At 47.8% G+C, this 26,705-nt stretch overlaps 1 protein-coding gene across 3 annotated transcripts in view; it reads right to left on the bottom strand.

The window, feature by feature from the left end:
- Window positions 1-26,705, bottom strand: part of XDH (xanthine dehydrogenase) — a 58,478-nt gene that overhangs the window by 9,289 nt on the left and 22,484 nt on the right. For all 3 annotated transcript variants that reach the window (XM_047852919.1, XM_047852918.1, XM_047852920.1), the window contains 18 exons: window positions 25,698-25,791; window positions 24,235-24,344; window positions 21,729-21,913; window positions 19,734-19,908; window positions 17,917-18,000; window positions 16,296-16,465; window positions 14,080-14,203; window positions 12,106-12,225; window positions 11,541-11,637; window positions 10,456-10,580; window positions 9,538-9,671; window positions 9,032-9,119; window positions 7,812-7,898; window positions 3,668-3,859; window positions 3,353-3,498; window positions 2,489-2,570; window positions 1,842-1,937; window positions 431-559 (listed from right to left, as the gene is read on the bottom strand). In XM_047852919.1, the coding sequence (XP_047708875.1) occupies window positions 431-559; window positions 1,842-1,937; window positions 2,489-2,570; window positions 3,353-3,498; window positions 3,668-3,859; window positions 7,812-7,898; window positions 9,032-9,119; window positions 9,538-9,671; window positions 10,456-10,580; window positions 11,541-11,637; window positions 12,106-12,225; window positions 14,080-14,203; window positions 16,296-16,465; window positions 17,917-18,000; window positions 19,734-19,908; window positions 21,729-21,913; window positions 24,235-24,344; window positions 25,698-25,791 (2,238 nt within the window). The remainder of the gene's footprint in view (window positions 1-430; window positions 560-1,841; window positions 1,938-2,488; window positions 2,571-3,352; window positions 3,499-3,667; window positions 3,860-7,811; window positions 7,899-9,031; window positions 9,120-9,537; window positions 9,672-10,455; window positions 10,581-11,540; window positions 11,638-12,105; window positions 12,226-14,079; window positions 14,204-16,295; window positions 16,466-17,916; window positions 18,001-19,733; window positions 19,909-21,728; window positions 21,914-24,234; window positions 24,345-25,697; window positions 25,792-26,705) is intronic.

The following is a 26,705-nucleotide window of genomic DNA, read 5'->3' as shown; positions in this document are numbered from 1 at the left end:
TATTTGAGGGAACCCAAAGGAACTGACTTCTCCCATCAAACTCCTCTGTTAATTACAACCCCTATGTGGAAAGAGAAGTAAGTTGGTGGGACCCGGCCAGCTGCAAATACGAATTCCAATTTCAGTCCATGGTCTTGTGGCCAGTTCTAACACTGGGGAGTATGTCTTTCCAGAATGCCCCCTGGGACCCTCCAAATCTCCTCCCCATCCTACACTCATCCTTCTTGATTTTGACAGAAGTGATTGTGGCTTTTAGGCCTCTCTTTCAACTTGGTATTGGGAGGAACAGCATTCTCTTGGATAAGACAGCCAAAGGCATGGCCACAGCCAAAGAGCCTATAAGGACCATTCCAGCTTCCACCCCAGGTAGCTCTGTGGGCCCAAAGCACTTGACTGGCCCTCAGCTCTGCTGGCTCCCCAGGCTCCTTACATAGACGGCCTGTCCGTTGAGGTCAGTGCTGACAGAGGCAGCTGTGGGAGAGGTGTTAGGCACGGTGTTCGTGCTTGTCTCGCTGATGTAAATCTTAGAGGTGGGGATTTTCAGTGTTCTGCTGGCCACCTGAGAAAAGGAGACAACATCACTTTCTCAGGAAAGGCTTGGCATGAGGCTTGGTTGCCTTCTCCCCAAGACCGTTTCACGTTCACCATTACAGGCAATAAAATAATTTTATAAGCTATAAGCCTATTGAGACTGGGATGTTCTTATATCTGTCTCAATTTGAGGCAGAACATTATGGAGTGATTTTGTTGCATAAAAAAATTCATAATCCTAATGGTGACTAGCAGTGCCTTTTAAAGCTAAGCTTGGCTTTTTAAAAAATCCACTCTGGCCAGTCCGTGAGCTAAGCAGGTGTTCCAACTCTACTCCAGTTCCAACATCCTAGCTCCTCTGTGTGGGGGAAACCTTTATACACACAACACAGCCTCTTACATAGTGTTAGGGAAGGTCACCAAAAATATGTGACCTACCGGGGGGCTCCCTGGGGGCTCAGTTGGTTAAGCGTCTTACTCTTGGTTTCATCTCAGGTCATGATCTCACAGTTCATGAGTTCAAGCCCCAAGTCAGGCTCTGCACACTGACAGTGCAGAACTCTCTCTCCCTCTCTCTTAGTCCCTCCCCTGCTCATGCTCTATCTCTCTCAAAATAAATAAATAACCTTTTATTTGTTTTAAATGTGACCACCAGTTGACCATGAGCCTGACTCAAAGGATCAGAGGCTCCTCACCACTTCCCCTGTCCTTGGAATGTGGGTTCTGCTTGCCTTTCTGGCTCCCAGGGGCTGCTTCTATGACACAGCCTCGAGATGATGACGTGGGATTGAGAACACCTGCACAGTACCTTGGCTAAACCCAGTTGAGGCCTCTCTCCCTACAAACTTTTAAGATATGGTGGGCGGGGGTAGGGATCCATTTGTCTTGCTGCCACCCAAGGCAAGCCTCTCAGGTAAGTTCCCTTTGCATCTTAAAACTGTGACCTGCCAACCTGGGCCTCTTTTTTCTGTCTGCCTCTGCCCTCTGAGTACAGGGGCCAGTTTCAGATTACTCCCAAGAAGCTCCCGAGCAACTTGTAAACCAACACAACCCCACGGCCCTAGAATGTGGGTAACGGAAGTGACCTGAGTGGTCACCCGGCCAACCGCTTTGCACAGAGGAAGACACAGAGGCCGAGAGGGGAGAAGACTTGCCCAAGGTCACACATATATGGGCAGCGGACCCGGGACCGACCACAGTTGAGGCGGCTTCTGCTTCTAAGGTGTGCCGCTGCTCATTTGCTCATAGCGTCCTCCCTCACGTGGACACCATGATGTCAGAGAGGACCCCCCCATGTGCAGGCTGCTCACCTGGACCATCTTGGTGTGAAGGCCTTGGCCCATCTCAGTGCCTCCATGGGTCAGCAGCACAGAGCCATCTGTATACACATGAACCAGGGCTCCTGCCTACAGGAAGAGAAGGATTCCAAACACAAAATTGGGTCAATCCTAACTCAGCCAGATGCTTGGGGCCAATATTTCTGGAGCCCAGGAGAAAGAAAACTGGAAGCAGCATTTGGATTAAAGCCTCAGACTCAAATTAAAGCACCGTGAATCTTGTGATTTAATCATGTAGCCCTTCAACAGTTCCCAAAAAATTTCCACTCTCTCTCTTTCTGTGTGTCTTCCACAGAGGGAAGGAGGTCAAATGTCTTTGTGCTCATTCTTAGATGAAGCCATAGGATCAGAAAGGCAGAGTAGCTGTCTGTAGCCCTTCAGTCAGGAAGAAGGAGACCTGAGAGTTGACCCCAGATCTCTGAGTCCCGTGCTGCCCTCACTGACCTGTGACATCCTGGACAAATAGGGATATGCAAGTTCAAGTCCATTTAAACAGCAGAGAGCCCCTCCACTCTGCTCTGGCACCAGCCACAACAGCCTTTCCCATGTGATAGTGCAGACAGAGGGGGAAATGGGGCCCCAGCCCAGTGGAGAGGCACAAAATTATACAAGACAATTACCTGATTCAGAAAAGGAACAGTGAAGCTTATTCCAAACTTGGTAGGAATTATGGACAACCCTCTCTTCTTCCAACAATTCTCCCTGGAGAAAAAAAGGAAGATTCTCATAGAACATTTTCTATCATGGTTGTGTCAGCTCAGATGTAGTTTCAGTCAACATCTTTGTAAAGTTGGAACAAGGCATCCTTGGAGCTGCCCACATGGTACTTATCATAACTGAGTTGTGCCCCAGTTGGGCAAACCAAATGAAAAAGGGGTGCAATTTGTGTTCTTCAGCTGCGCTGAAGGAGGACCCATCCCTGAGGGTCTGCACTTGAAAGTATCAAAACTTCCTCCCCGAGTGGAGCTCAAACAGAGTCAGGGTGCTGTGACTGTACCAGGGAAGACAGTCACTTATGACACTCACTGATGATAGTGGTAACACTTCCTCTGTGCTTTCTGTTTGGTTTTCTGGGTAACTTAGTGAGGAAAGAGGGCCGGTGTAATTACCCCCATTTTACAGATGTTGAAACTGGGGCCTAAGAAAATGGAGTGACTGTAAGGTCACAGTGATAGATTCATGCTAGAGGCCGCTGCATCACTGTGGTGTTCTTAGTCCTCGGCTGGTGTGCTCCAACAGCAGATGAGTGTAAAGGTGAACTATATCGATGGGCTATGATACTGAGTGCAGGCTGTATATGCCCATCTGCCCCCAGGCTGAACAAATCATTTGAGTATCTTAAAGAGATGGCTGGGAGTGGGTCAGCAAACTCAACACCCTCAAGCACCTTACTAGCTTGGTATTATGAGTATCACAAATGTGCTGTACAATATGAAACCCGAGAGAATGCCAGAATATCAGACTCCTCCCCTCCCGGTGCTTACTCGTTGAACTTGTCAACCTCCCTCTTCCGGGTATGATACTGAGAGCTTGCTAGGCATTCCTCCCAGCACCTGGACAAGGTGAACCCCTCAAGCTTCTGGTTGAAGTGGGTCAGGTCCCCTTCCTTATACATGTTTTTCCTTCGCACCTTTGCAAGGAGAGAGACACTGAGGCCTTGTTGGTGGCAAGAGATGAACGGATACAACCTAAAGTTAAGGATCCAACCCCTCTCCTCTGCCCCCATGGGAGATGCCCAAGACACAAAGCCAATGTCCCCTCAAAGTAGGTTAACCTGTGCCACCAAATTCCCAGCTTACCTCCTCTGCCGGCAGCCCACAGGTCACTGCGACTTCACTCATCCAATGCTCAGCAATGAACATTCCCTGGGGCCCCCCAAAGCCCCTGAAAGCCGTGTTGGAGGGCAGGTTGGTCTTGCACATCCGCCCAGTGCCACGGATGTTGGGGATGTTATAACAGTTGTCCATGTGGAAGAGAGCTCGTTCCATTATCTGCAGCAGAGGAAACCAAAATGGGAGACAGCAGTGCACCGATTTCATTGGCTCCTCAAGAAAGGGATGTTGAGGGCTGCACCCATCCTTGCCTTTCCAGCCCCACTGGTCACTGCTCCTCCTCAGGCCCAAATTATTTCTTCTCTGGTACTGCAACAGACTCCTTACTGGGCTCCTGGCCTCTGTGTCTCTCCCTCCTCTAATCTCTGCCTCAAACTACAACATAAGGTCGTTTCGTGTCAACCTCTTGCCTAAAAATGGCACTTAATCTCTTCGGAGTAAAGTTCATACATCTTTCAGCATGGAACTCAAGACTCTTTATGACTTTTCCCCAATATATTTTTTCCTCTCTTCTGACTACATGTTACTCTCACCTGACATGCCCACCCTCCCCTTCACCTTTCCCATCTACTAACATCCTCATTCAGTTCCTCCCTGGGGAAGCCCTTCCCAGACTCCCCAGTTAGGACTGGTCAGTTGCCTCTATAAAAAAAGGAAGATAAGAAGAAAAGAAAAGAAAAGAAAAGAAAAGAAAAGAAGAGAAAAGAGGTGATTTTATGAATTATTTTTAATTTTTTTAATGTTTATTTATTTTCTTGAATGATAGAGAGAGCACAAGTGGTGGAGGGGAAGAGAGAGGGAGACAGAATCTGAAGCAGGCTCCAGGCTCAGAGCTGTCAGCATAGAACCTGATGCAGGGCTCGAACTCACGGACCACGAGATCATGTCCTGAGCCAAAGTCAGACGCTTAACCGACTGAGCCACCCAGGCACCCTTGAATTCTTTTTAAAGCAGTTTCTTTTCCCATTGAATTTGTATGTCAAGTAGTTTAAAGAGTCAAATACTTCATGGGGTACATTTTTGAAACTTGCATGTCTGAAATGTCTTTCTTCTACTCTTACCCTTAACTAATGATTTGGATATATATAGGATTCTTGGTTGGAATTAGGTTTTCCAGTTTCCCTCAACATTCTGAAGGCATTTTGGTAGTGCATTCGAGCTCTCCAGTATTGACAAATCCAATCGATGTCTTTCCAGTTCTTGGAAATAGTTGTGTTTTTCTCCTCCCTGCAAGTTGTAAAATCTTTATCTCCAGGTTTCTCCAAGTCACAGTGATATAACTTAGCATAGTTCTATTTTCCTTCATTGTGCTTGTTACTGGATGGGCTCTTTTAATCTTAAACTGTATGCCCATTAGTTTGGGGAGATTTCTTTTTTTTTTCAATATATGAAGTTTATTGTCAAATTGGTTTCCATACAACACCCAGTGCTCATCCCAAAAGGTGCCCTCCTCAATACCCATCACCCACCCTCCATTCCCTCCCACCCTCCATCAACCCTCAGTTTGTTCTCAGTTTTTAAGAGTCTCTTATGCTTTGGCTCTCTTCCACTCTAACCTCTTTTTTTTTTTTTTCCTTCCCCTCCCCCATGGGTTTCTGTTAAGTTTCTCAGGATCCACATAAGAGTGAAACCATATGGTATCTGTCTTTGTCTGTATGGCTCATTTCACTTAGCATAACACTCTCTAGTTCCATAGTTTGGGGAGATTTCTTGAGTTACTTCCTGATAGTTTCCTCCTCTCTCTTGTTTCCATTCTTTCTCTCTGAAATTTCTATCGTTTGGGTCTCCTGGACTAGTCCTCGAATTTCGTAGTATTTTCTTTCCAATTTTTCTGTATTTTTTTTCTTTTGTTTGGAGAGATTTGCTGAAGTGTCTTTCAACCCTTTTGCTTTCAGAGTTTTATCTCACCAGAGTTAGTTTTTATTCTCCAAATGCTTCTTGTTTATGGCCTCCTATTCTTTCTTGAAGGTGTAATAACTCATCTTCCTGATGAGATCAATGGCAGCTTTTATTTGTTCGTTTCATTTTGGGTTTGGTTTACTTCCCCATGTATATTCTCTCTCTCTCACAGGCTGTTTTTTGTACCCTTGATTATTTTAGTCTTAGTCATCCTAGATGTTTTGAGTATGTCTCAATTAATTCAGTTTTTGCTTTCCCTTAGCACTCTAACTCGTACTTCTATTTCATTTTGTCTTTTTTTTTAATTTTTTTTAACGTTTATTGATTTTTGAGACAGAGAGAGACAGAACATGAACAGGGGTGGGTCAGAGAGAGGGAGGGAGACACAGAATATGAAACAGGCTCCAGGCTCTGAGCTGTCAGCACAGAGCCTGATGCGGGGCTCGAACCCACAAACTGCAAGATCATGACCTGAGCTGAAGTCGGACGCTTAACCGACTGAGCCACCCAGGCACACCTCATTTTGTCTTTTGTTATCTGTCTCCCCCACCGTACTGTGAACTTCCTGGGGCAGAAACAATGCCATCTATTCTTTATGTTGCCACCCTAGGCGCTCAATAAATGTTCGCTGGATTGGATTTAAAAGCTTCTAAGATCTTTGGGGACAAGCACTGTATCTCTTTCAACCTGATTTTTCCTACAACACGAAGAGGCCCAGGTTGCAAATGGTGAGAAGACTAAATGTGTTGCTTTCTTTGAGCAGTTTTTACACTGCATCTGAAGTGTGAAGTTTTATAATGGAACCAGTTAGCCCCTAGCAAAGAGGAGTGGCATGGGGAGTGGGGACTAACAGGAACTTCTGTTTGCCCTGAAATGTCTGACTGACTTTTATAAGAAAAATCTACGCGTTTGTACCTAGTATGGTTATAAAATTCGGATTTAAAAAAGTTATAAAAAGTAGTACTACAAAGGTAACTGGTAATTTCAAAATTAATAAAATTAACACAAAATTAACACAGATTAACAAAATTTCATGTCTACACAAGATAGTATGAGAATGTTCAAAGTAGCCTTACCCGTAAAAGCTGAAAACAGGGAACAACTCAAAAGTATTTTAAGTGGTGAGTAGAAAACAAAAAATGGCCTATCCATATAATGAAATATTATCAAGAGAAAAGAATGAAGGACTAAGGAATCTTAAAACATTATCCTGAGGGGCACCTGGCTGGCTCAGTCAGAGAAGCGTGCAACTCTTGATCCCGGGCTTGTGAGTTTGAGCCCCATGTTGGGTGCAGAGATCACTTAAATAAATAAAACTATAAATAAATAATCAATCCTGAGAAAAAAAGCCGAACACAAAAGATTACACAGTGTAGAGTCTATTTATATGAATGGACTACAAGAGGAGAATCTATAAAGACAGAAAGTAGATTGGTGGATGTCTGGGCTGGGTAGGGGGTGAGAACGGGAGTGATAGAAAGAGATCACGTTCAGGTGATGGAAGTGTTCGAAAACTACAGTATGATAATGGTTACATAATTCTTAAAATTTACTAAAAACCCTTAAATTGTATATTTCAGTGAAACTGTTACCAAAAAAAAGAAGAAATTCATTACTTAAAATTCAAACATCACAAAAATATGTTACAAAGAAAATGACAATGAGTGCCCCTCCCTTCATCCCATCCAATCACTGTTTAGTATATGTTCTTTTGGAATTTTCCAGGTACATCATTATATCTATAATAGAGGTATATTCATCTTACAGACACATACATACAACGTCACCATACCCTGCATAAAGTTTTGTAACTGACTTGGCTGGCTTGGCAAAATATCTGAAAAATAAGGAAGGATTTCCTTTTCTTTTTATTATTACTATGATTTTTTTTTTTTTTTTTTTTTTTTTTTTTTGGATGCAGGACTCCATCTCAGACCGTGAGATCATGACCTGAGCTGAAATCCGATGATGCTTAACTGACTGAGCTACCCCGGCACCCCAAAGGAAGAATTTCCAATCAGAAAAGTAATAGGATTATCTCTGTGCTTTAGAGCTTAACTAGGGGTGGAGAGCCTCAAGGTGGGGACCAACGGGGAGGCTACTGCAATAATCCCAGGCAGGAAGTGAGGAGACCTATGCCTGTGGGGCTGTGGGGCCTGCCCGTGACCTCCCAGTCACCCCCCACCCAGAGGCATGGGTGCACCCTACTTACACTCTGGGAGAGATCCAGGGTGTTCCCCGCATTGCTGTAATGCTCCACCTTCAGAGCCACAATCTTCCCAGTCTTCATGAAGCCAACCTGATGAAAAGGAGAGAGTTCTCGATAGTCCCTTTCCTCTGCCTAACCTGAGTCATCCCCTCCCACTCATGCTACCCGGAGGAAGCAGAAAGAACAAGACATCATACCATGAAAATAAGGACACCGGACCTAACAGGTGAAGCAGAGAGGACCTGACATCTCTCCAGTGACGCTCCATGGGTCCTCAACCCTGGACACACCCTCTCCCCACGCTCCCCCTTTCTTCTACCTAGAACCTAGTACCACTGGCTCTGGTTCTACGAGAGGGAGTGAGGAAGCAGAAAGGGGAGAGCCGAGAAGAGAAACAGAGAGATACTGGAGATACGCCTCACACATTTTGGCCAGCAAGCCACAGCAACCAGGAATGTGCACAACAAACAGGAATGTGCACAACAAGCAGGAATATGCTTTCACATCCCTGACCTTAGGTAGCCATCAGAACAAATTTTATAGGCCGTTTCATAAGTAAGGACCTGGGACTTTCTTCAGGTCTGCAAGAATTTGGGAAGAAGGGAAATATAATCCCTTCGGGGGAGTTCAATCATGAAACAAAACGAGAAGAGGTCACAGGGGGATGTTCAAAGCCACCTAATGGAGAGAAAGGGCTCCCAGACTGGGATCTGTCAGGTTGTACTAGTGTTTAGAGGGACAGGATGCTGGTCATCCACAGAGACTCAGGAAAGGGACCCCACCCCTGGTCTGGTGGAGCAGGTGCCCACTCTAACAACCTGGAAGCTTTATTTCTCACTGTAAATTACAAAGTAATCATTCTGATCTTTACATCTGGCTATGAACACATTAGGTCATTCTGCAGGAGGGATTTATCCCAGGGCTGCTGAAAACTCATGCTTCCGACCCCGAGAGGAGAAAGACTAGGTATGGGGCAGAGAAAATTCACAAAAGGTGTAAACACCATGCTGTGACCTCACTAGGGAAGTGGCCGGCCAGCATCGCCCTTCTATGTAGCTGTTGGCAGATTTAAATTTTTCTCATTGCTATTTATTCTTTGAACCTCTACAGGTATTCGTGAAAAACGTAAGAGTACATCCCAGGATCCCTGGATCTTCACCTCCAGGTTTCCCAGGGAAATGGCATTCCCCTTCCGCCCCGACATAGCTCCCGACAACTAGAACCTTGTATCTGGCCAAGAAGGGATGTCTGCCACCAGTTATCAGCATGTCCTCATCACGATCCAGCATGCAGCGCACGGGGCGGCCCGTCCTAAGGGAGGCATCAGAAGGTTAGAAGCCTGGGAGCTTCTGCAACAGCCCAGCCTTTGGGTCTCAGGGAGGAAGCAAGGGAGACTTCTTCTTCCACCTGGCGCACAAGCAGACTGGGGCTGGGTTGCTTCACTGTCTAGAAATAAAGCTGCTGGACACATGGGGAATGTAAGCATATGATGTGTGCCCTTGCCTTGAGGGCCCTCACAGCCAGGCAGGGGAGGCTAAACATGGATCCATGCATCGAACACAAAGAAACACGTGGTGTTACCCTCACCCCAATGCCCAAGAGTTCTAAAAGCAGAAGGCTATGAAAATTCAAAGCAAGAGAAATCTACTTCTAAAAGGGAGAAATCCAGAAAGCCTTCTTGGCAGAGGCATGTTTATTCTCCTTCTCTGAGCTGGCTAGGGGGACTCACTTGTATGCAGCCAGAGCCACTGCCGTGGATACCACAGTGCTCCGGGTCTCTTTCCCTCCAAAGCCTCCTCCCATTCTCTTCACCCGGACCAAAATCCGGTTTGCCGGAACCCCCAACATGTTTGCAACAAAGCTCTGTGGACAAAAGAAAAATTACTTGCACTGAACACATCATCTGGACTTACCTCACCCTGACCTAGAGCCACCCGCCCTCCACAAGCTTAATTAGTGCCGTCAATTCTGAAATTCCTTGATTCCTGAATCCCCCTCACCTCCCCAGGCAGCCCTTGATCTCGAGGTGCTGGAGTCTAACACTCATTAGTCACTGCAGACTGAATTCAGACACTTGTTTCTAGCAAGGGGGGTCAGCGGCTGGCCACAGCAGACTTTCAGAGCCAAAGTTCATTTCATCCAGCCAAGAACTGGTGAGTTGTGGGGGTAGGACCAGCTGCCCAAAATGCTGGCCAGTACTGTCGCCTTACCAGCAATAGAGAAATGGGGAGCCGCCATATTTGAGCTGCCACAGATAATTTAGTGGTCTCTGTGGCGATCACTAAACCCATCACCCACGTTTTACAGATGAGGAGCCTGAGATCGGATATGATTTGACCAAGGCCATATCTCACTGGAAAAATAAAAACCAACTCTTATTAGATGCCATCCAAGTAGTAAACAACTAGTCATTACAACACCCTACCAGGCCCATTATATGGAAGAGGAAACGAAGAAAGGTTATGTCACAACTCAGTGACACCAGCTTGTTGGTTGATAGGGTCTGGCTCCAGGACCACTACCCTCAGATCCCCTTCTGGACCAGCCCAGATCTCCCTTTTTCCATGTCCTACATCACCAACTCCTAGTTGGCCAGAAGCTCCCCAGTGCCATGCCCAGGCCCTGGAGCTGACCCACAGGACGGTACCTGGGTCTTCGTGGTGTTCTGTGTAGACACAAAGAGCTCCATCTCCCCTGCCTCGCCTTTGGGGACAGCGATGGTGCAGTGAGTCTCCAGGTAGAAGTGCTCTTGGCCACCAATGTACAACTCGCCTGGGGAGGCAATGTGACCCCCATGGTGATCCAGAGTTTGCTGAAGGAGAGTGCACTTCCCCAGGGCCCTGGGAAGCAACCAGCTGCTCACACACAGGTACCTCTAGGTTCCCAGCAGGGGTGAAAAGGGTCTCAAAGCCTTAGCCACCTGCGGGAGCCAAATCTCCCACCCCAACAAAGAAACCAGAATGATACCAAAATGTATCAGGCATGAAGCTTTCTTTTACTGCAGACCTTGAACTGTTTGGTAAAATTTGGAGAATGGTAAAGAAGGAATTAACAGATGTGACTGAAAAGCTAAATATGAGAGCATCTTCTGGAATGGAAGGTATCTGGCCAGTTGGAGAGATGACTCACCAGTGGCTTAGGAATACACTATGGACAATGTAGGAAACAATACCCAAAGGGATGTCACCAGCAGATGGGTGCCCCGCAGGCCCACAGGGAGGGCCAGGACCTGTAGCCACTAATTCCCCGGACAGCCTTCTAAATTTGACACACTCCCAGCTACCCAGAACCACATACACATATGTAACCTGGAGACAGGAGGTGGACATTAAGATGGCAGAGGGTCTAGGGGCACCTGGGTGGCTCAGTCAATGAAGAATTACTTCAGCTCAATTCATGATATCCTGGTTGGTGAGTTAGAGCCCCTTGTAGGGCTCTGTGCAGACAGCTCAGAGCCTGGAGCCCGCTTCCGAATCTGTGTCTCCCTCTCTCTCTCCCCCTCCCCAGCCTATGCTCTCTCTCTCTCTCTCTCAAAAATAAATAAACATTTAAATTTTAAAAAAATGAGAGAGGGTCTTTCCCTGCCAACTGCCCACTATTTTGCTACAAACATCAGGAGGACTCTTCTGTTAAAAATTCACTCCCCTGCTCCAGGACTCAAGGTCCAGCTCTTGAATTTAATTCATAAACCAGGGCCAGCCCATACCCCAGGACTGTATGGCACGGCCGTACCTGAAACAATGTTGTCTGCTTCCGAAAACCCCTTCGTGAGGTTTCCTTTCTCTATCTTCACCTCGGGCTCATAAAAGGAGTCTTTTGCTATAGCATCCTGAGGACCACAAAGACGATTCAGTAACCAGACTTTCAGGAGAAGAAAGGTTATTTCCCACCAGGGGGAAGAGAGGCTGTTGGAACCTCCCTCCCTCTTCTCACATAGGCATCTGTACAAGGGTCTTACACAGGCTTCAAGTAAGCTTGCATGTAGCCTGGGGCCATGTGCCTCCATTTCCTCAGAGATAGTTGGACACGCTTGGATCTTGAGGAAAAGTAGAGTCCCTCAAGGAACCAACGGGAGCTGGCATTGGAAGAAGGGACCTAGTCTGGCCTCTGGCAGACTGAGTCTGAGATCATGATGGGGAAGTTTTCTGAAGACCACACAATCCTGGGGCTGAAGGGTTTACCTCTTCCTGTCTAATTGAATCCCATCTGCTGCTGGAACCCCCTCTAAAGTATCCCAGTAAAGGTGCCTCCAGGGACAGGGGGCTCACCCCTCCCCATGCAGTCCTTTCTCAGTTACCTCTATTGTGATAATGGCTGGAAGATCTTCATAGGTGATTCTCACTGCTTGAGCGGCTCTCTGGGCATGTTCTCGGGTGTCGGTGACCACAGCACCAATGATGTGCCCAATGCAAGTCACCTGGGAACCGAGCCAAACTGTTAAAGCATATAATGCAGTCCTCATGAAGCAAACGATTTTGGATTGCCCAAAAGGCGAAGGAAGTCCTTGCCCCCACAGTTTCCTTAAGGGACATTCAGGAATGCCTCTGGGGTCTTGGCATGTCTTTGTCCTACTGTTTGGGATTATGTGCTTCTTCATTGAGGATTTAGAAGTAGTGGAACTGGACTAGGACTTGGAGATCACGAGTATCAAGATGGCAAACTCGATTTATCTCAGGGACCAATTTCATGATTGACCGCTGGCAGCTTGTTGAGAAGTTGCCCAGGATAGACAGTGGTGATTGATTAGTCATGACGCCGTGAGCAGCAGAATGGGAGGTATGGAAACTTGATGTCTATTTGCTAACTCATATGCACTCCAACACCCTTGTTCTTCAGGTGAAGAGACGCAGACCCAGAAGGCAAGATCATGGTCTTGCCTTGGCTCATTAATAGACCATGACTAAATCTCAGCCCCTGGCTTCCGGTTCCATATTCTTTCTAGCACCCCTCTCCCTTTGAATTTCTGTTTCCAGATTCACACCAAAAGTTTCTCAAAGGCAGCAATCATGTCTTACACTTCATCTAGATGCCCAGAAGCAGTACTTCCCAAATTCTGGTTCTCAGACTTGATAAATAAACCAGTTTTTTGTTAGATTTTCAGAACAATGATTGTCATTTTCTCACCACTTAATGATTCCATTCCTTCAGAGGCATTTTTCTTCCAAAAACTCCCCAAACATGAACCAAAAAAAATTGTCCAACTCATCACTTTGCAATATGAGGTTTCTGACAGTGGAAAGCTATACTGTCTCTGATAGTTATCTCTTGAGGACCCAGTTGAGTTGTTAACTTAATTGATTGGGCTGTGGTGGTTTATCCCAGCTAATTCTCACTAACCATCATGTTAGCAGTAGTCTTAGAGGGTCTCGAAATTTTCAGAAGCAATTTGTTCTCTTGTTAAATGGAGTCCTTGTGTCTCATAGTTGTAGTTTTTGATTCTCTCTTTCTCTTGTACATTAATAATAAAGTGAATATGCCCTTAGGCAACGCCAACTCATCTCCAATTTGCATTTGAACTGTATTAAAATTGTCAAGTGATGGGGCGCCTGGGTGGCGCAGTCGGTTAAGCGTCCGACTTCAGCCAGGTCACGATCTCGCGGTCCGGGAGTTCGAGCCCCGCGTCAGGCTCTGGGCTGATGGCTCAGAGCCTGGAGCCTGTTTCCGATTCTGTGTCTCCCTCGCTCTCTGCCCCTCCCCCGTTCATGCTCTGTCTCTCTCTGTCCCAAAAATAAATAAACGTTGAAAAAAAAATTTTTTTTAATTGTCAAGTGACTTCCACCCTGAAAGTTTCGAAACATGTGTGTGTGCCTGTGTGTGTCAAAACTCCATATATGCTTGACAGCAATAGATGAATTTTCGTATAAGTGAATTTTCAATACACATAGTGACAGTACTGTGATTTTTATTCTGGTAGTGTGTTTACCATATTTTTTATTTTCTTTTCACAAAGGAGTTATTTATCCCCTGAAGAACCTAACTGTCAGTTTAAAAACTAATCACCAGTCTTGTTTTAATACCAGTTTGTCTTGGAGTCATCCTAACATGTTCAACAAGCCGCCAACAATGAAACAAACAAGTAAACACTAAGTGAAAGTTAAAAGTGCCACCAGACCGATTCCATCCCTGTACTGATCGCCCTGCACGATGAAGGCCACAGTATGTACCAATGTGTAATCTTTTTAAGATTAGGGATTTGGAGGAATGAGCACAAACTAAAACTCATGTGCCCATTCCACTAACTTCATATCTAAAAACAAAATCCAACACATACCTTATCCTTTGCAAACACCATTTCATCATTACCAATTCCAGTTATATTACTCCCGGGAACATCATCAGCAGAGATAAAGCAGACAAACCCTGGCACCTTCTGAGCTTCTGAAGTATCTATGGACCTGCAAGAATGAGCACAGTGAGGGGCCCAGGCGGGAAACTGAAGCAGAAGACCCACCACCAACTGGATACCACTGTCCTCATGTTGATTTTTCCTCCACTCAAATTCCTTCCTTCTCCATCCACTAGTCTATGCTATCCTTTCCAGATTCTCTATTCTATCCTATCCTACATTCCATAGGCTATCCTACCCTATCCTATTCTGCAAACACTCATGAAATACATACCCTGTGAAGGCCACCATGCTGAGTGCTGCGGAGAACAGAAAATGAACAGGACAGGCCCACCCCCATGGACCTTCTACTACGGAACCACATCACAGTGAGTAGCATTTACTCTTGAGAGCTCCAGCTCACACCCACATCACAGCTAATACCCACACAGAATCAGCACTTTTGGGCCCTTGCTGCACCAGGACCGAATGTCCCTGAACATCGTCACACAGCCAAATTTGCCTCCCCACCTTCATGAAGCTATCCCAGAAGAGCAGGGCAGCCCCGCCATCATCAGCCCCGAGAGGGAGAACACCTGAGAGTGTTTCACTAATAACAGTCTCAACTATGTTCTGCTCACTCTGGCCCGGGCGCCCAAGAGGAGATAGAGCAGAGGCACCTCACAGAAAGGTATGGAAACCACTCTGAAGAGCCAAGCAACTTCCAACAGGCAAACCTCACCAGAGCCCAGAACGTCATCATCATTATCCTCCTTCTACATTTGGGACAACTCAGGCTCAGGGAAATTGAGCAGCTTTACCAAGTCACCCAGCCAGAGAGCAACGTAGGTGGGATTAGGACTGAGGTTAGGTTATGAAGAGCCAAAGCCAGGTCCTCGCTTCTTTCCAAGTGCACGCAGCCGGGAAAGCCCAGGTCATTGCCATTACTACAGAGCCCCCCACCCTCCTCCATCCATTCACACATCGCTCAGATGGAGCAAAGAACATAGACAATGTGGATCATGGCCAGTGTGGTCAGTGTGGGCTCAAGACAAGGATAAAGCAGATGAATTTACCCTAGAGATGGCAACCACATCATCTGAAACAGTTTTTTTCAGAGAACTGGAAGACTTTACCTACCTGTTAAGTTTTCTCGGTGTCTAGGTTACCATTCGTGGAGCCTGTCTCCAGGCAGCTAGGAGTGGCAGAGGGAAAAACCAGTGATGGGGAGACGGGATCTCTAATCCAAGCAGTGGCAGGGCCCAAGGGAGGGTTTCTCCTAGCTGCTCTGTTCAACAGGATATGTGTCTGATGCCCACCAGGAGATCAATGCAGTCTCTGGCCTGAACATCAAGAGGCAGCACAGCTCAGCTGCTAATGCTGCCTGGCTTCAAACTCCCGCTTGGCTGCTTACCAACTCTGTGCCCTCGGGCACGTAACTCACCGCCCTTGGGCCTCAGCTTCCTCATCTGGAAGCTGAGGGGATCATAATAGGACCTGCCTGTAGGGTTGGTGTGAGGAGTAAAGGTGCCAATGTATGTAAAATGCTTTAAAGGCCGCAGCAAATATTAAGTGCCACATGAGTGTTGGGTATTAGTATTATTATAGAGGTGGCGATGCTTGTCATTTGGGCTTCCCAAATTCAACAGACAGGCACGGGTGGCTCTTCTCTGCTAGGTCCTTTGCAGACTCTGTCACTGATCATCATGAAAACACCCGGCTATGAATAGAGAAACTGCGAGCTTAGGCATCCCAGGCCAAGGTCACAGCTGGTAAACACTGGAACAGAGACTCAATCCCGGGTCGGTCTGACTCTAAGGCCATGCTCTTCCCCTTAGTGCTGACTCCAGTTCTCCTGAAATACTGCATTGAAGTTTAGCCCAATATCAAAGTGCAGAGTTGACCTGCTCCTGTTAAAAGCTCCTCACTGCTTTTTGGCTCAAGTGCAATGTCCCGGTTCAGCATTCCGAGGCTCTCCTGTTCTGGCCCCTGCCTATGCCTCCAACATCATCCCTTCACCCTGCCAGACACCACTGAGCCCCTAACCTCTCCCACTCCTCTCCAGGCTGGTTTTCAGGTGAGTTCCCAGTCCCTCTCTAGACTGGAAAGCCCTGGAGGAGCCTCCCAGCACCCTCCTCCCTCAGGATATTTACTCCACTCACTTGATCTTGGCATGGGCCCGGGTGCTGGTGACCAACCGGAGGGACAGCTCATTCTCGTAGCGAGGGATGTCGTCACAGTACACGGCCTCCCCAGACGCTTGCATGGCCGCGGCCAGGTGGGGCAGGGGCCGACCCACCATGTCCTCCTCGCACTGACCCTTGGGCACCTCCTGGAACAACATGGTCATCAGTCAAGCTGAGCTGCATAAGACACTGTTTCCCTACAGGCCTGGGGAAACTGCAGGGAGCTTCAGGCCAAAGAAAACCTGAGTGAAGACGGAGGAGGCAGGAGGGACACAGGGCAAAGGAACAGAAAGGCAGAGCACAGGTGGTCATAGTGTCCCCATACGGGGGGAAAAATAAATAACTAAAGAAGAACCTCAATGTGCACTCATGGGGGGTGGAGTAAAAAGCTGGTGCTACGTGCATCCAATCAAACGGTATGCAACTATTAAGACATACCTTTGAAGACTTTAAATTAGAAGGCAAGAATGTTCACATTACATGTAAACACAGGACATAAAACATTGTGTGTGCATATGATGATTTGAATTCTGTAGGGAAAATATGTATGTTATAAACATAGCATGTCAATGTCCATATATGCGTAGGAAAAATGGAAAGAAGTCAACAAAAATATAATGATTTTCTCTTGGAGGTGGGATCTTGGGTCATTTTTGTTTTCTTTTCTATATCTTTCTGTACTTGCCAAAGTGTTCCAAAATGGATTTGTAACAAAATTCTGTTGTATGTGGTTTTTCAAAGACATAATAATAATGGCTAACATGTCACTGAGTATTTAATATATCCCAGGAGCTAATCTAAGCTATTTACTTTTACTAACACATTTAATCCTCAGAACCATCCTAGGAAACAGGTGCCATCATTAGGGACACTTGCAGGTGGGCATAATTAACTTGCCCAAAAGCCACACAGAGGAAGTGACTTGTCGAAGGTTACACAGTTACAAACTGGCAGAGTTTGAATTCAAGTCGTGGCAGTGGAGCCCAGACTTCACAGTCTGGACCACTAGCCTCTACTGCATGGTGCCACAATTTGTGGCCTGTAGGCCAAATCTGGCCCACTGCCTGCTTCTATAAATAAAGTTTTATTGGTACATACCACACACATTCATTTATGTATTACCTCTGGTTGCTTTTATGCTATAATGACAAAGTTGAGGAGTATCAACTGAAACTATAGGGCCCACAAAATCCAAAGTGTCTACAGAAAAAGTTGACCCTTTACCTAGTGCTTCTCAAAACATTGCCATTGACAGAAAGTTGTTGTTTTGTTGTTATGGCCAGGAAAACTCCTGGCTTTGCACATCAGCCCCACAGAGGCACCAGAAAAGACAAAATCGGGACATTTTTTTTTTATTCTTTAAGGAGCAGGTGAAGATGAGAGTAATCCCAAGAGAGACAAAATTTAGGTAAGGAACGAGGAAAAGAGCTTCATTGACATTAATACGATTCCCATTTTCTTCACCAGATATTTATGCAAAGCAGTAGGAGCTTTGAGCACCTACACACGACGAAAGCCAGTCATTCACCAAAGGTCAGCATCATCTGATGTGCCCTGCAAGGGCCTGTGAGATCAGCCATACATCAGGTATACTCACTTGGAAGAGCTGGACGTTGGCTGGAGGGTCTTTCTGAAAGAGTAAGGTGGCACTGGCATGGGTGGGGTCCAGCTTGCCACACTTCTGTGGAGGTAAGTTAACAGTAGTGATCATGACTAATTCTATCATTGATCCCACCCTTGGTTGTCCCCAAGTGGCAACAGTAACAACTGTTCCCCTCACCTCCTCATTGTACACTCCTCGTGCCGGCTGGATCTATCTCAACGTCAGAACGTGGGCTCTGAGAGCCCAGCATTTTATAACAGCCTCGGGCCCCTTCCCACCCTTGCAGCCTGCATGTGAATGGTTTGTGCTTCCTCCAACACACCAAATGGTTTCCCTCCCTCCTGCGTTTATTCACAATGCGCTCTCTCTGTCCTTGCCTTGCCGGAAACCTCCTTCCTCCTCGTTTCTATGGGAAATATTTAATGATATGGAAAACGCGCACAATATAATCTCAACAGAATCAGGGGAAATGGAAAACTCTATATGCAGCATGACCCTAAATCTGTTTAGAAAATGATGTGTCCAGATCAAAAGATAGGAAGATGACAAGTATATAGAGAGAGGGATGGATGGAGAGCTAGAAAGAGAAAGAGAAAAGAGAGAATGACAGAAGATGGACAAATGAATGTAGGAAAAAGATCAGAGGAAAAAGCAAGACTAGTAGCAGTGGTTTCCTCTAGAATCTGAGAGAAAAGCATATTTAATTAAAAAGAAAAGTAATAAAAAAGTATTTAATTTCTTATTTAAAAAGTTGAAATGTTTTTTAATTTTCTATTTTAATTTTTAATATATTTCTGTGTTTTTAAGTTTGCCACAGGAAATGTATTACTCTTATAATCAGAAAAAAACTCAAGGTGCCTGGGTGGCTCAGTCAATTAAGCATCTGACCCTTGCTTTCAGCTCAGGTCATGATCTCACAGTTCTGAGGTCGAGCCCCACAGTGGGCTCTGTCCTGTCAGGGCAGAGCCTACTTGGGATTCTCTCTCTGCCCCTGCCCGCTCACATGCACACATGGACTCTCTCTCTCTGTCTCTCAAAATAAATAAATAAATGCTTTTTAAAAAGAAAAAGAAGAAAGCTATTAGGGATGCTTTTTAAAGAGGGATTTCTGTCTGCGGTCCCCACATCTGTGGAAGCTTCTCTCCTTTGCACTCCCCACGCCATCTGCTCAGTTGTCACTCTAGGCTGGCCTTTAGTGATCACGTTCTCTCCCACACGAGGCTGCCCCCGGTGCCAAGTGCAATGTTATGCATAGACGGTGCAAAGTAAATGCTTACTGAACCAATATGGGGAGCTGGGCTTCCGCTCAGCCACACCCGTTCCAGAACGCACACCCTCTCAGTGACCACCGTCTCCTGACTGTAGCAGCACCTGTTACATTCTCATTCCACCCTCTACCTTCTCATCTCACTCCACATTCCATTCTAACTACAAAACCACAGTTGAAACAGCTAGCCTGTCAAAAGGATCATCTGGTCTACCACCCAGATCAGCAGATTTCCCAACTGAGACTTAAAGACAGTTGTGACCTATTCAAGTTTCAAGTGAGGTAACGATTCAGTCGGGACCAGAACCCTAGTCGTTGACGCCCAGTTCAGTGTTCTGCCTCTCAACCATCCCGTTGGTTCCCATCTCCATGTGGCTCCCTGGGCCGTGTGTCCTTGGAGCAAAGGCTCCTCTGTCCTTAGATGTCAGAAGAGAGAAGCCAATTTACCACCTGGTCCACCGTACCCCTCCCTCAGACTGGCTTCTTAAATTCCCAAACAAAAGTCCTGCAGAGAGTCTGTATCTTGCCCACACCCCACACTCACATCTTTCGAGTTCTGTATGCCCAGTTTCTGAAGCACTGTCAGGTAGAACTTGAAGAAGAAGCTGAGGGTGAGGGTACGCCGAAACTCCACCATGCCGCCAGGGGCATCGGGGGCCAGGGACAACTCCTCCGCCAGGCCCGCACACACGTTCTGCAGCAGCTCCTCGTTCCAGAAACTGCCAGAGAGCAGAAGGTGGGAGAGTGCTCCTACTCAGCCATCAGAATCACTTGTGTGGGGTGGTAGGCACAGGGCCATAGTCATATGAAACTTGGTTCAAAATTTGGCTTGGATACTTATACTTGTGTAACTTTTGGTAAGTTACTTGCTTGAGCCTTAGTTTCCTCATCTTTTTTAAAAACACTTTTTTCAATGTTTCTTTATTTTTGAGAGAGAGAGATGGAAGTCAAGCAGGGGAGGGGCAGAGAGGGAGGGACACTAGGAATCTGAAGCAGGCTCCAGGCTCCGCGCTGTCAGCACAGAGCCCGACGCGGGACTCAAACTCATGAGCCCTGAGATCATGACCCTGAGATCAAGCCAAAGTCAGACACTTAACCAAGTGAGGCACCCAGGCACCCCTCGGTTTCCTAAAATTTAAAACTAGACACAATTTGGGTGCCTTGATGGCTCAGTCGGTTGAGCACCCAACTCTTCATTTCCGCTCAGGTCAGCCCCACTCCTTAAGATTCTCTCTCTGTCTCTCTCTGTCTGTCCCTCTGTCCCTCTCCCCTGCTCTTGCTCTCTCTCTCTCTCTCTCTCTCTCTCTCTAAAATATAAAAATAAATATAAATAAATACAGAAATACAGAAATAATACAAATAAAAATAGACACAATTTTAAAACGACCACAAAATTATACTAATTAAATCTATTCAGTCCTTATAACGCCCTGAGCAATGTCCTCCGTGCTTTTTACGAAGGATCACTTTTCATTTCCATGTAAAAGTGTAGCATGGAAAATTTGTATACTCCTTTACCGATGAGGAAACTGAGGCACGGGAAGATTCGGTAACTTGACTTCTCTGAGCCGTCTGGAAAGTGTTGGAGCCAGGCATCGGAACCAAAGAGCCAAACGCCAAACGTAAGCCTTATTTATCCATCTGCTTATTGGCAGCGTTACAGAGGCCAGCGCTGGGGAAGGGCTGGGGATAACTGCTGCCACACACTAGCCATAGTAGTAGGAGTAGCCACGGTCAGAGTGCAGCGGGAGTGGCAGCAGCAATACCGTAGGAGGGATACTAGCAGTGGCCGAACAGTAGCAGCAGAAGTAACAGCCGTGGGAGAAGCGAAAGCAGAAGGCGTAGAAGTCGTGGAAAGAGGAACAGTGGTGAGAGCAGTAGCAGCAGCGCTGGCGACACTGTGACTAGTAGCGGGAGGAGCAGCAGAGGCGCGACCGTGAGTCGTGGCGAGAGTCACGCTGGGGACACACACAACAGTGGCAGCAACAGCATTAACACAGTGGCAGCAGGAACGCTGTGGGCAGTACTCTCGGGAGGAGCCGCAGGAAGAGTAGAGCCGCAATACGAGCATCAGCGGTAGAGAGACCGCAGTGGTGGCATCGCTGGGAACAGCAGTGGAAGCCACAGCGGCAACACTAGTCCGAGGAGTGACGGTGGCAGAAACAGCAGCAGTGGCAGCAGCGGGAAGAGGAGCAACAGAAGTAGCAGTACCAGTGTGAGTAGTGCCAGCCGCAGTAACTGGGGTAGAGGCCCAGCCGTGAGAGCAATGGCAACGGTGGCCGCTCGCAACGGCGGGCCCAGCGGTACCAAGAGCAGCGGAGCCGTAGCAGGCAGGGTGGAACCGGCGCAGCCACAGCCATGCTACCAGGAATCGAGCTACGGGTAGCGGCAGTCAGGGTAGCAGCAGCGGTAACCCCGGTAAGGGCGGAAGTCATGGCTGCAGCGGCGGCAAGAGTAACGGCGCCGGCAGTCCCGGCAGCTAGCAGCACTGTGGGAGTCGGAGCGGCACTGGCCGTTTCACTCTGCCGGCAGCTCTCACTTTGATATCTGCTTCCGCGTGGTCTTGAGGGCTGAGACGGTTCTGTCGTGCATTCCGCCGTAGCAAAGGGCCAGCTCCTTCACCTGCGCGGTTCCCGGGTTGAACAGGACCCTCATGCCGCTGGTCACCTTGGCGATGTCATCTTCTCTCCGAGAGGCCTGCTTGAAGGCTGAGAAATACTCACCCTGCAAAACAAGAGAAAGGTTCCTGCTTCTCCCCTGCATTTGCTACAACTGCAGATGGTGAGGCTGAAGCACGGGGGTGAAAGGGCAGGTGAAGGGACAGGGCCATCGCAACCCCGCAAGGGGCTGCCGGTGGGACTCAAAGATGTGGGCGCGCCGACTGTCCCGTACTCAGCACGAGGCCCGGATAACACTCCCAGCAGCCGGCAAAGGGGCGAGATTTCCCCTGTCGGTCAGGAACACCTAAAGTCAAGGAAAAGGAGAGCAGGGTTCTCTCAACCAACAGCTGAGAAGAGGAAAGACATGTTCACAAAGGCTGCTCACGGTCCCCCAGCCCCCAGTCCTCCCATCCTGGTGCCCAGCTTCAGAGCCCACCCAGCCTCTCAGCTGTGCCCAAACCTCTGTTGGCTTAACTGCCTCTCAAGCAGATACAACGAGATGCCACCGGGAGTGTGAAACGCACCCTCACCCACGCCTGTGCACGTGCTCTCGCTAGCTTGTCTCTCCCACTGGTCTATTGTTCACGGTTAGAAACCTTGCTTCCTGAAAGAATGAACCACACTATGAAACACTAGCTGCCTTTGTGCTTTGAGCACACATTCCCCGCTGGGCTCCAGGCAGGCCCTGTCTGTCAGGATAGGAGGCCCGCATGAGTCACTTTCCAGGTAAGAACGATCTCCTATCAAGCCCTTTCTGGCCAGGTTTTGCTGGAGGTCTGAACCCACCTGGCACCGCAAATTCTGATTAACGTCAAAGGCAGAGACTTAAGGGAAGTGATGTTGAGAAAGCCCAACGAAGCTCACTGTGGACGCCCACACTGGCCACAAGCTTTTGTTCGAAGAAGTCATCGGGCTTCCTCCTGACCATGACACTAGTACAGATTCCCAATGTCAAACATGGCCCCAGGACCGTGAGCCTGGAGTCTGCGCTTGGTTCTGGAACAGGACTGTGCCAGTCCACGGTGATGTGTCCACTGGGGTCCCACACCATGTCAGTGTCTGATTGGCAGCTGTCCCCTCTTGAGAAAGCTCCCTACTTCTGGGTATTAAAATCTCCTTTCTGTCATGACATGTTTTTTGTTTTTAAAGATTTTCTTCAGTGTATTTATTTATTTTTGAGAGAGAGACAGAAGGAGCAGAGGAGGGACAGAGACAGAGAGAGAGGGACAGAGGATCTGAAGCAGGCTCTGTGCCGACAGCAGAGAGCCCGATGTGGGGCTTGCACTCATGAACCGTGAGATCGTGACCTGAGCTGAAGTCGGAAGCTTAGCTGACTGAGCCACCCGGGCGCCCCTATGAAATGTTTTTGGCTAATGTCCCTATCTGGCAAAATAAAAACTGGACTCTTGTATGCCTGTTCCCTCCTCCCTTCTCCAACTCATAATTAAAAAGAGGAAAATTTACTGATCTGTGAAATACAAAAACTCTGGGAATCACTGCTCAAAATGGTCTATAAGGACAAGCTAGAAAATCAGTAAGAAACCACCTCAGGGACATCATGGCTCTAATTTAATTAGCATTCTCATTAAGGGGGCCAAAATTAGCAAGGGCGAACATGCCTTGTAACACGCGCTCAAGCGCTACCTGGGTAAAACTCCTAATACTCTCCATCACAGCTGCTTTCCCAGCCTCACACAGATCACTTTTCTACACGGCCCATTATGGAATGTGTAGCTGGTGAGGGAGGAGAGAGAGCCACCAGGTGACGACACCACAGGCCCCCAGGAACAACAGCGAGGCAGCCAGAAGTGCCCAGACTTGCCTCAACAGGACAGAAAAACCTCCCATGAGCAGAAATGCAACCACGCCAACTCAGAGCAAGGTCAGCAAATAAACACCTCATCAACATGTGTGGGCCTGACCCACGGGCAGCCCCTCCACTCAGCGTGCAAGCCCCAGTCTCCTCTGACCTGGGACAGAAGTGCTCAGTGGCTAGATGTGCTCTTGAAATCATGTTGCTAGCTACCAGATGGAGATCCCCACTGGTTTCTGGACATCCGCCTGGAACCTTAGGCATACCTGATTTCAATCCTCACGATAACCTCCCGGGTAGGAAACATTGTGTCCGTTTTACAGACGAGCAAGCAGAGGCTCAGAAATCTGAAACGATTTGCCCAGGATCATGTGCCATGAGTCCATGGAATGCCCTCTTCCCTGCCCTGAAGCTCTTCATTGCCCAGAGAACACTATGGCTGGTGAAAGGCAGTGTTCAGAGACTTGGTTAAGGTTGAGAGATGCTGAGCTTGGTCCCCGAGGCAGACTCTGGTCTCTTGTCTGGAGCCTCGCTGCGGTAAGAGTGATATGGGACGCTCCTGAGCAGCTCACCTCCCTGCTGTAGGGGATCTCGATGGAAAGCAGTATCTCCTCCGGAGCTAGCAGGGTCTTTCTGTACGCGGGGAAGAAGGTGTGATCCATCCGAACCGTTCTCCTGGTGCCTGTACACAGGCCGGATGCAGAGATGTGAGAAAGCAGAGAACGAAGCACCGGTAAATTCCCCATTCTGGTCTCTGGTACCCATAGTCAGAGGGCAGTGCTGGCACAATTAGGGCCAAGGTCCTCTATCTAAAATCCTTACGCAGGGATGTGCTGGTGAATGTTTAACAATTGACTATGTGTGGGTGGAGGGAGTCCAGATTTGCAGTACTTGCTAATTTCTACGGTATCAATACTCCCACCATAGCCAATTTCAGGCTCCCGGAGTGACATCAGTGAACATGAAGTTGGAAAGAGGGTAGCAAAGAGTTGACACGACACGCCTGCTGTCCTCTGAAAGGACTGCCTACAAAGGTTGGCCATGGCTGTCTTCTGGGAACTTGGATTTCAGCAGATTCCCCGATAAGATGACTGACTGTGTCTACACAACTGTTCATACAAACAACACGGTTTATGCTGAACATCTGCTTTCTGTCCGGGTGCCTGGGCTTTTGGTACCTGCCAAGAAGGGCTACGCAACCAACCCCCCAAAAAGCCCTAGCTGTTCAGTCTCTGACGAGCTTCCCCGGCAGACAACACTTCACATGCGTTATCACAATGCAGCTTGTGACTGAGGGAATGATGTGTGTCCTGTGTGACGCCACCGGGAGAAGTCTCTGGAAGCTTGTGCCTGGATTCCTCCAGACTGTGCCCCAAGTCCCTCTTAACTTTGCCAAGTTTACTTTGTGTCCTCCCACTTAATAAGTCATGGCCATGAGTATGACGATAGGCTGAGTCCTGGGAGTCCTCCCTGACTTCCTAGGAGTCATCAAAACTAGGGATGGTCTCGCGGACCCTCCAACAAGGACGGTGCATAGCAGCATATCATTACTTAGCATTTCCACTCTACAGATATAACAGACGGGAATAACTCTAAGGGCATGGGCAATAGTAAAATAAACTCAAATATTAGGATGTGATGAATTTTGAGCACTTATTACCTTTAATTTAATGTAATTTATTTTATTGTAAGTTTCTACAATTCAATTTTTAATAATGGCCATGTCTATCAAACACACACAGACTCCCTGAAAATCCAGCTGTGGGCTGTGGCGAGCCAGTGCATTCTGGCTCTAGCACACTACTAGGTAAGGCTTCTAGGTGACAGATCCTGTTGGGAATTCTTAATAAGGAAATGGTCTGGCTCTCCTGGCCCCCAATCTGGGTATATCTCCCTTGCAGTTCCCAGGGATCCAAACCTTAGGACGGCTGGGTCATTGACTTGTGGGCCCTGTCTCTCCAAAAAGTCACCTATCTTGTGAGCCTTCTCCCCTGTGGGGCCCTCTTTCCTGACTTCCGTATGACGTAGCTCTCACCTGTGGACACGATGGTCAGCTTGGCCCCACTGGCCATGAACACAGGGTTGAGGTCAGAGATGGGGCTGGCGGTGATGATGTTCCCTCCGATGGACTAGAACAAGCAGAGAGTGTGCGTGAGAGCCCAGCCCACCCAGGAAAACCTTGCTCTCACAGCAGGCTGCAGAACTCAGGACAGGTGGGGGACACCTGCTCGCTGAAGGCACAAGACCGGCGTAACTGAGCATCCAGAACAACGTGCAAAACCTGAGTTCTGAACACTTGGGATTGGATCTCAGCTCTAAAATTTACTCGTCGGTAATGTGGGTCAGCTCCTTGAAATCTGCTCAATTTCATCCAAACGTTTTCTGAAAGGGTTGAGGTGGTTTATCACATGATGCAAGCAAATACTTCCTGGAAGTAGATTCCCACCCAGCTGGAGAATTTAGTGGAGCTTTCTGAGCTTCTGTCTACTCAGCCACAATCAGAGGTGTCAGGTTCTTGGGGTAGGGTGAGGAAACGGGGCGGGGGCTGTTTCCTTTGAGTTTTGTTCTAATTGAAAACAACAAAATAGAATGGACGGGGTGGCTTTCCTTCCCCCCCCCCCCCCCCCCCCGCCAACCCTACACTGTCAGCTGTTGTGAGCCGCCAATGGTCCTGGGTGTGTGAATGCCGCTAGCAAATGGGGAACCCGGGGGCTAGTCTGGAGTTAGTTGTGAACAGTCAACAGCTGGACCCCTCCTTCCTCTCTGGGGGTGTCTACCTCTGCCTCTCCCCCCAATGATGAAAGGTAGTCCAAGACTACATTTGGCTCAATCTCTCATCCACTTGCTGATAGCTTTGGCCAAGTTCAGGAACAAGGTGGGCAGGAGGCTCCATCTTGCCAACCTCAGGGGTACAGACTGAGGCACACAGCATGTGTTTCCAAGAGTGACCCGCAGGCCCCCTTCCCCAGAAGCACCTTTGGGGCTCCATCCCAGCCCTACTGAGTAGGAATCTCTGAGAGCAGTGCCCAGGAAACTGCATTTT

Source organism: Prionailurus viverrinus, chromosome A3 (assembly GCF_022837055.1).
Source record: "Prionailurus viverrinus isolate Anna chromosome A3, UM_Priviv_1.0, whole genome shotgun sequence".
NCBI lineage: Eukaryota > Metazoa > Chordata > Mammalia > Carnivora > Felidae > Prionailurus > Prionailurus viverrinus.
This window is presented reverse-complemented; position numbering and strand designations above follow the sequence as displayed.